This window comes from Cherax quadricarinatus, chromosome 40 (assembly GCF_038502225.1).
Source record: "Cherax quadricarinatus isolate ZL_2023a chromosome 40, ASM3850222v1, whole genome shotgun sequence".
NCBI lineage: Eukaryota > Metazoa > Arthropoda > Malacostraca > Decapoda > Parastacidae > Cherax > Cherax quadricarinatus.
Genome location: NC_091331.1, coordinates 5608542 through 5618756, shown reverse-complemented (window position 1 = coordinate 5618756; position 10215 = coordinate 5608542). Strand labels below are relative to the sequence as shown.

Sequence of the window (10215 nt, the reverse complement as noted above, 5' to 3'; positions counted from 1 at the left end):
CTCCAGGAGCTTTATCAAGCTTGATAAAGCTCCTGGAGAGCGAAACGTTGCCACAATAAATGTCACATTAGTTGCACTTGTGTCCTTTTACTTTTTATATATAAGATGAAGAAGCTGCCAGTGGCTAGACAGAACTTGCAAAATGATTTTCAATTATTATTATTATAATCAAAAAAGTGCTAAAAATGGTTTTCAATTGTATTACAAATCTGCAGACTTGTGATTAACCCCACCCTCTCAAGGGAGATGCCTTGATGCTGGTGAAAGGGCTCCCCATTCAAGGAACTGGACTTATTCTTCCCTTGGATTGAATCTGAATGGTTCCCATTCTCCAGGTACTATATGATCCCCCTCCCATTACAATACAAACAAAGTAGACTTCTGGCACTTAAGCAGGTTGAAGGTATAGCTTAAATGTCTGAGGACCTATGAATAAATAGTACCAGTGAGAGGCCTTTGATCCAAGGAAAGGAACTTAAACTCCCCTTAGACTGAACCTGAATGCCTTCATTCCCCAGGCACTATATGACCTCCTCATGAACAGAATAAAATGAAAGAATATTATTACAATCAGAACTAAGTGCTAAAAATGAAAGTATAAATAAATGGGAACTTAAATTTGTAACAGTTTTATAACTTACTATCCCATGAACACTTGTTATTTAGAGAAGCCAATGAAGAAAGATCTGCACAATTTCAAGCGTGAGTAGTGGATATCCAGAATAATGATGGAATTTGATGTATAGCTGAGTGGTCTACCACTGAGCTACAGCTTACAATATATAACAAAAAAAAAAGGCCAGAGGACACCTGTCGAGGGCCTTGCAGAACACCATTGCTGATGAATATAATCAAACTAGAAGCTAAACTCAAAAAGGTCAGATTCTTGAAAAAGAAAGTAACAGTGTGTCAAGCAGAGAATATGTTGACATTTTATATAAGTACAAAAATAAACATGTCTGATTAAATAATGACATTGTATACAAATACGTACATTATTATTATTATTATTGTTGTTGTTTTTAATTAAGTGAACTTATTACTCATTCATCATCTGTACTGTTGTCATGGCTATATGCTGCATTATATTTGGCTTTAACAAGTCCTTCACCTGAGGAAAAAATCAAGTTAAATAATTAATTCAGGTAAGATATTTTTAATATCACCAACATACATTGCAATGGATGCCTTGTTGATATTTTTATAGTGTGTATGAATTTTAAATAAAATAATGAATTTTATCTCATTTTCAACATTTTTTTATCAATATCATATGAATTTATTCTATCATTAAGCCTGCTGCTTCAAATTTTAAGAACTTCTATCAATATATTAAGGTTGAAACAGTAAAATTCAGGCATTGTAATCTATGAAAACAGCTTCAGAAATAGAAGAATCCCTCTTTAGCAAACATTTTTTTGCACATCCCACATCTTGAGTGCCTAGGGATAACTACAATTATGAATAAATCAGTCAGAATTATTAAGACCAGTAGGATTACTAAACTTTAGGTAGCAATTCTCTAAATATGCCTCATACTGTGAATGGCTTATTTGTATTAAATTTGAAACAAAGGTCAAATAATGATCCAAGAAGATTTGGTGTTCATATATAGTGCTTCAAAGGTCAGGGTTAAATTGAGAAAGAGGAGTTGTAAGCCTAAAAAAATAAATTTTCACCCTTTCACTGTCTGTCATGTAGACCTTCATTACTGATGCCAGGGTAGATCTATGTCTTGACCTCAGCTCACTCAGATAAGCTGATAGCAGTAAATTTTGGCCTAGATATGAGAAAATGGGTCTGTGCAGTCACTGTGCACAGTATAAAAAGAATCCTGCCCTACATGGTGCATGATGGGAAAAGCAAAACCTTGACCTTGTGTTTGATTTAAAATAGGAAATTTGAGATGTTTTCTAGGATTTTTTATATGGTTTTATTGGCTGTTTCTTGGTATCATTTGACAGAATGGAAGACATACTACTGAAAGAGAGATGCTATTGTAATACTGTATTAGGTCTGCATATTTTAATTTTATTAATTACTTTAATATGGATTTACAAATTGCATAGATCAATAGCTTACCTCATATTCTTGTTCGGTGGAGAGATCAAAAGCTGCCATAACACTTGTTGGGGAGATCATAATAGAATGATGCGCCAAAAGTTTAATACAGTTGCGTAAACGTCCAATTGTTTTCCGAATGTCAACAGGGACCTGTGGAAATACAAACTGAAATCTCACACACACACACACCAAGAATAAAAGAAACACAAGACGTGCTAACAGAGTTTCCCCTATAAAAGGCTACTGTGCTAAAAAATACTGGATAAACAAGAGCATCTAAATAACAGGTATGTGTTCAGCTTTTTAAAACGAACAACACAAAGTCATATGAAACAAGATATTACCTCTTCAAAGTTCACTGTGTAGGATGAGGATTGTTCCTGGGGAATTATTGGTGTTATGTATACATAACCATTTGCTCCAAAGACAACTCGTGCACCACACGGAAGGTCGTGCATCCTCTGCTTATCCTGCACAATAAGTGACGGTGACACAGCCAACAAGGTGCCTTGGGACAGCTGCCAAGTAAACAACAACAGGTATTAATTGTAATAATTATTACAAAGCACATTAAAAGTGCATGAACCTGGGCAAAATTCACACAAAGCATAATTAAAATCAATAAATACCTAATCAAACAATTTATAAATGCAGTACAATTAAATTATGTATTTTAATGTACAAAAATGAAACTAAAGTCAAGAACAATATTTGTGTAAGAAATAATACTTAAAAATCACAAGCAAACAAATCAAACCTTTGCAGACATATTTGCAAACAATACATTCCAGTCATGCAGTGTCTTCTTGACTAATCCAAATTGTTACGATGACGTTATAACTGTACTTGACTATGCACATTTATTCTACTTCATTTCTAAAACAGTTTCATCCAGTAACTACCTTTGAAGGATACAAAATACTTCCTATAACTTTGTTTTTACACATTCGTATATGTCACTTCAAAATACTCCAACATTATGCTATCGTATAACATATTTTATACAGTATTTCCTAATCTTTCAAACATTCCCTCAACTTATTAATTTAATCTCTGTATTTATGATTATAACATTAAAAAATAGTCATTGATGGGATTATGTTACCCAAAGTATTAAATTATTAAATTTGTGGGTTATTCAGCATATATTACTTTACAGTGCATATATATTTTATGATTAATAAGAACCTACTAACCAGAATGGGAAATACATAATACTTTACTCAACAAACCTTTCCAAACTTGGTAGATCGAGCAGCAAGTCTTAGTAATCCATCATCAGTAATCTTTTGAACTTCCACACAAACCAAGTCACCATTTTTCAGCAGCCCTCGCATGCCACGCTCATCCTCCAAATTGCTTCGTCGCTAAAATTTCAAAATAAAACAGAAATGCTTATACATGATAGTTCATATGAAGGCATTTATAAAGCAACATGATCATAGAGGGAAGGAGGAGCAGCAACTATGCTCACAAAAGCAATTTGAGCAGGTTATCTCAAAGCCCCTCCCATCCCTTGGTAGTATATGAACAATCTGTCATTAAGGACATATATATGCACACATGCATGCAAATACACACACTTTTTTTTTTTTATAAAGCACCGGCCATCTCCCAAGGTAGTGACCCAAAAAATAAGAATACTGCTCATCATCACTCTTATCACTCTGTGAGCATGTTTGATAGGAGTGGAGGTTAGCTGGAATGGGGTCCTGGAGGTAAGAAGTACAGTGCCTGTACTCTGAGGGATAGGTGGGGATATTTGGAGTTTGGAGGGGTATCTGAGCTGTAGTATTGGAACACCTCTGGCAAGATGATGGTGAAAGTGTTTCTTTTTTTTCTTTTTTTTTTTTTTGGGGGGGGGGGGGGAGGGGCCCCTTACCTCAATGGAAGACAGCAGATGTGTTAAAAAAAAGCTTATATTATAATGTTAAACATTTACAGAAATGCTCTGAGGCACTAACCAGAAACACTTAAGGTACAAAATTTTGCTAAAATGAACGTGAATAGCAAGAGACTTTTTTCAAGAGGCACAAGTGAATTTAAAATATGAACACAGTACAGATCTATATGCAACTACAGTGGTACCTCGGTATACGTCCACTATGGAATAAGTCCAACTTGGTATACGTCCTGTTTGGATGCGAAAATTTTTGCTTGGTATACGACCTTTGCTTGGAATATGATTTGCGTGCTAGAACTTATATGGGTCAAAATGAGTCACGACCTCTCATTTGAGACAAAGCCACAACTGGGCAGGCCAATGGGTCTGGATGTGAGTGATGGTGATGTGGAGGGGCACAGGGAAGAGCTGACCACTGAGGAGCTGCAGGAACTTGAGAAGGAGGTGCAGAAGACTAAGATGGATGCACTCTCTTCAGGCTTGGAAAAGGAGATAAAGGAAGCCCCTACTTCATTTATCAAGGACAATGTCACATTTCCAAAACATTCTGAGGAGAAGGCAGAAGCAAAGTTCTTTGGACAGATTTTTATGAGAAGTTTTTACAAAGTAGAAGTGATGCAAGGAGGGAAGAGTATATGGAGAAAAAGAGAGAGGTTAAGAGAGTGGTGAAGCAATGTAAAAAGAGAGCAAATGAGAGAGTGGGTGAGATGTTATCAACAAATTTTGTTGAAAATAAGAAAAAGTTTTGGAGTGAGATTAACAAGTTAAGGAAGCCTAGAGAACAAATGGATTTGTCAGTTAAAAATAGGAGAGGAGAGTTATTAAATGGAGAGTTAGAGGTATTGGGAAGATGGAGGGAATATTTTGAGGAATTGTTAAATGTTGATGAAGATAGGGAAGCTGTGATTTCGTGTATAGGGCAAGGAGGAATAACATCTTGTAGGAGTGAGGAAGAGCCAGTTGTGAGTGTGGGGGAAGTTCGTGAGGCAGTAGGTAAAATGAAAGGGGGTAAGGCAGCCGGGATTGATGGGATAAAGATAGAAATGTTAAAAGCAGGTGGGGATATAGTTTTGGAGTGGTTGGTGCAATTATTTAATAAATGTATGGAAGAGGGTAAGGTACCTAGGGATTGGCAGAGAGCATGCATAGTTCCTTTGTATAAAGGCAAAGGGGATAAAAGAGAGTGCAAAAATTATAGGGGGATAAGTCTGTTGAGTATACCTGGTAAAGTGTATGGTAGAGTTATAATTGAAAGAATTAAGAGTAAGACGGAGAATAGGATAGCAGATGAACAAGGAGGCTTTAGGAAAGGTAGGGGGTGTGTGGACCAGGTGTTTACAGTGAAACATATAAGTGAACAGTATTTAGATAAGGCTAAAGAGGTCTTTGTGGCATTTATGGATTTGGAAAAGGCGTATGACAGGGTGGATAGGGGGGCAATGTGGCAGATGTTGCAAGTGTATGGTGTAGGAGGTAGGTTACTGAAAGCAGTGAAGAGTTTTTACGAGGATAGTGAGGCTCAAGTTAGAGTATGTAGGAAAGAGGGAAATTATTTCCCAGTAAAAGTAGGCCTTAGACAAGGATGTGTGATGTCACCGTGGTTGTTTAATATATTTATAGATGGGGTTGTAAGAGAAGTAAATGCGAGGGTCTTGGCAAGAGGCGTGGAGTTAAAAGATAAAGAATCACACAAAGTGGGAGTTGTCACAGTTGCTCTTTGCTGATGACACTGTGCTCTTGGGAAATTCTGAAGAGAAGTTGCAGAGATTGGTGGATGAATTTGGTAGGGTGTGCAAAAGAAGAAAATTAAAGGTGAATACAGGAAAGAGTAAGGTTATGAGGATAACAAAAAGATTAGGTGATGAAAGATTGAATATCAGATTGGAGGGAGAGAGTATGGAGGAGGTGAACGTATTCAGATATTTGGGAGTGGACGTGTCAGCGGATGGGTCTATGAAAGATGAGGTGAATCATAGAATTGATGAGGGAAAAAGAGTGAGTGGTGCACTTAGGAGTCTGTGGAGACAAAGAACTTTGTCCTTGGAGGCAAAGAGGGGAATGTATGAGAGTATAGTTTTACCAACGCTCTTATATGGGTGTGAAGCGTGGGTGATGAATGTTGCAGCGAGGAGAAGGCTGGAGGCAGTGGAGATGTCATGTCTGAGGGCAATGTGTGGTGTGAATATAATGCAGAGAATTCGTAGTTTGGAAGTTAGGAGGAGGTGCGGGATTACCAAAACTGTTGTCCAGAGGGCTGAGGAAGGGTTGTTGAGGTGGTTCGGACATGTAGAGAGAATGGAGCGAAACAGAATGACTTCAAGAGTGTATCAGTCTGTAGTGGAAGGAAGGCGGGGTAGGGGTCGGCCTAGGAAAGGTTGGAGGGAGGGGGTAAAGGAGGTTTTGTGTGCGAGGGGCTTGGACTTCCAGCAGGCATGCGTGAGCGTGTTTGATAGGAGTGAATGGAGACAAATGGTTTTTAAGACTTGACGTGCTGTTGGAGTGTGAGTAAAGTAACATTTATGAAGGGATTCAGGGAAACCGGCAGGCCGGACTTGAGTCCTGGAGATGGGAAGTACAGTGCCTGCACTCTGAAGGAGGGGTGTTAATGTTGCAGTTTAAAAACTGTAGTGTAAAGCACCCTTCTGGCAAGACAGTGATGGAGTGAATGATGGTGAAAGTTTTTCTTTTTCGGGCCACCCTGCCTTGGTGGGAATCGGCCAGTGTGATAATAAATAATATATAATTTTTAGTAAAAGTCAAACCTGATGAGCTTCAACCAGGTCCAAATAAGGAAAAGAGACAGAAAAGAGAAGGAGACTCTCCTTCCAAACAATAACATTTCCTTCTCTCTCTTCTCAGCACCATCCTAGTAGGCACTCGACTTTTTTAAGCAAAGTGAGGTTAAATTTGCATTTATTTCATCTAATTTATGTGTGTATTTTAGTATTAAGCAGTGTTTAAGTTACATATTTTAGTATTAAGCAGTGTTTAAATTATTTTAAACAACCCCATCAATGTATAATATGCCAATAACAATAAGATTTTTTCACGGGAGTGGATTAATCGTTTTCCCTATACAGTGGACCCCCGGTTTACGATATTTCATTCCAGAAGTATGTTCAGGTGCTAGTAATGAACGAATTTGTTCCCGTAAGGAATATTGTGAATTAGATTAGTCCATTTCAGACTCCCAAACATACACGTACAAACGCACTTACATAAATACACTTACATAATTGGTCGCATTGGGAGGTGATCGTAAAGCGGGGCTCCACTGTATTTCTTATGGGAAAATTCGTTTGGTATACGTCCCGTGTGGTATAAGTCCAAGGTCCTGGAATGGATTAAGGATGTATATTGAGGTACCACTGTATTATACTTTCTGTTTACCTAGCACCTAAACCTTTTGAAGGTGTAAATCTCATTTACCTGTTCTCCTCCTGGTAAGTGAATATTTGACAGTCTGAGCTCTGCATCCAATCTTGAATTTACATCAACTTTCCACCTGTTGTTCTGGACTTGTGTAATGCGTCCAACAATTGTATCACCAACTGCACCTGTTAATGAAAACTCATTCACAACTTTGTACCTCAACTTAATATCAAGTCCTATTAATAACCTTGCTGAATACTGTATGGTACTGCAGTATCTATCCTGTACTAATAAAAAAAACATTCTTTTAAAATGCCAATGCACTATACCAATTATGACAATGAGTAAGGTGAGATGTCTATGATACCTGATGGAAGTAAGTCAAAGAACTTTGTGATTAGTGTCTGTACTTGCCACTGAATTTGTGCAAAAATGGTAAATCTTTGGAACTGAACATAGTAGATATATGGTACACTGCATTTGTGTACTGATGATAGAACTAATGTCATCAAAATAAAATAAGTACAGTACAGAAAACACTCAAAATATTTCAAATTTTCTGAATCTGTTTCTCAATAAAAACTTAACACAGTATCCAGCAATATGCACAAAGTTCCAAATTGTTTTAACAGTACGTGAAATTAGCCTTATACCTTGATATACCTGGCGCAAGGGGGTCACAGTTATGAGACGATTTACTCGAGTTACATAACCTGCAACTGATGCTACCTGAACACCTTCTTCCATATATGTGCCATGACCTCTGAAAAATAAGTACATGTATAATGCATGTGTATTTTTATATTCTATCCCTACCAACATTTGTCTTTCTTTCATAGTATTAACAGATACTAAACTAGCAACTAAATATTAAAATTACAGTAGTTTTTCTTGTTAATTTACCTGATAATTAAGAAATGCATACCAGAATATATACATACAGTACAAATAAAATAGTCTCCTCACTAGATACTGAATTTATGAACCAAAATGCAGAGAATTTTAAAAAATTAGAAAAAGTATACTATTTATTGTAATGATAATGGGAGAATATTGAGACTATTAAATGACATAGTCAAATTAATGAACAAATAAGGAAGAAAAGTGAGACCTCCCTTTTATTTCCCAATTACAGTATTTCCATATTTAAATGAAGCCAATGCTCTACTACTTTATCTTATTGGCCCTCCTTAAAATTCATCATTTCAATGATTCAGAATATTTTAATGTACCTTAATAAAGCTATAGTTACCTCATAAAACTAGTATCTTGGGATATCACCTCTCCTGGAGTAACTAGCCTAGGTCTTGACGAACCTTGGGCACCAACCATTGCCTTCACTCGAGGGAGTTCACTCGCTAGTTGAATTTCCATGGTTATAACCTGAAAGTACCAGAAAGTATACAGAGGATTATTAATATATTTAGTATGTAGTTGCTAATTATAAAAAAGAGATTGTTGTTAGTTCAACTGAATATGTAAAAGATTGTACAGTGCTGGATAATTTGAGGAAATTGAGTTTCATCTAGGAAATAGGATTTACTCAATATTCCTTGGATGAAGAGCCCTTGAACATCAAGGCAGCCCCGTTCAAGGGATATATATATTACATATTCCAATTTTGTATACGATACATATTTCAGCTTAATTACCCACTATTGTTTCATTTGTTTATGAAGGGTTAACTTATATTAGACTTTGTTAGTGATAAGTATTGGATTTAGGAGTTCTTGTACATCTTAGTATTCAAGGATACAGTTACCTGGAGTTTACCTGGAGAGAGCTCCGGGGGTCAACGCCCCCGCGGCCCGGTCTGTGACCAGGCCTCCTGGTGGATCAGAGCCTGATCAACCAGGCTGTTGCTGCTGGCTGCACGCAAACCAACGTACGAGCCACAGCCCGGCTGGTCAGGAACCGACTTTAGGAGTAATTTTAGCCATATTATAGATACCAAAATCAGTAATAAAAAAATATAGAAATTATGTTTATTTAGTAACTGAATGAGACATAGCAAGGATTTGTAAATTATTATTATTATTATTACTAGCCATGGTAAAGTGCTAAAACTGTAAGGATCATATAGAGCCTCGGAGAATGGGAGGCATTAAGTTTATTCAGGTACAAGTACACATAAATAAACTTACATACATTATCATACATAGTAGCATATGTGTAGATCACTTAGGATAACCCAAAAAAGCCAAAGTGACATATTTCCACTGGGGTCCTTGAGCCTATTTCCATTTAGGTTCGATCCAAGGAAGGGACGGCAAGGCCAAGGGTTTTATATAATAAAAAAAAGTGCTAAATGCGTATGAGTTAGAGCATCAAGACTTACTATTATGTACTGTATTACAAATGAAGTCCTTCTATTGGAAATGTATAACAAATGTAGCTTTCTTGCAGGACACGTGTGGTGCACTTGCAGGTTTCCTTCCTCTCCTGTTGTGTCATAGAAGCTACGGCAACCTTAGTAATAAATCTTGGGTTTAAAGAGCGCCCATCCTAGGAGTATAAAGAAACAGGATCATCCGGACTAACGACTAGACAGAAAAATTATAATGTCAATGTTGTTATTGTTGATACTGGGAGGGTTGTTGAGGGCCACCAAAAGTTGCGCCTCCCGAGAGGCGGCCCTAGGGAAGCTGCAGCCGGGTATGGGCGGGAATTTTAAATGAAACATGTTCCTCTAGAGAGAATTTTTATCATGATCAATAAATAATACTAATAATAATAATAATAATAATAATAATAATAATACTAATAATAATAATAATAATAATAATAATAATAAAATCAAGCGCTAAACCTGAACGGGTCACACAGTGCTGCTTTATTATCAATTTAAGTGCTAAAACCATAAGGGTTATTCTGCG

At 36.9% G+C, this 10215-nt stretch overlaps 1 protein-coding gene across 2 annotated transcripts; it reads right to left on the bottom strand.

Annotated features, from left to right (window-relative positions):
* Positions 1-61: 61 nt before the first annotated feature.
* Rrp4 (exosome complex component Rrp4) lies at positions 62-9997 on the bottom strand. 2 transcript variants are annotated; one of them, XM_053774798.2, is made up of 8 exons: positions 9678-9997; positions 8592-8731; positions 7993-8102; positions 7397-7524; positions 3297-3431; positions 2409-2582; positions 2083-2214; positions 62-1111 (listed from the first exon to the last, which is right to left on the bottom strand). In XM_053774798.2, exons 2-8 carry the CDS (start codon positions 8711-8713, stop codon positions 1040-1042), a joined length of 873 nt encoding a protein of 290 aa, XP_053630773.1. In that variant the 5' UTR covers positions 8714-8731; positions 9678-9997; the 3' UTR covers positions 62-1039. The 2 variants fall into 2 exon arrangements, with proteins under 2 accessions (XP_053630773.1, XP_053630774.1); XM_053774799.2 differs by having other exon boundaries at positions 8592-8722.
* Between the last annotated feature and the right edge of the window lie 218 nt (positions 9998-10215).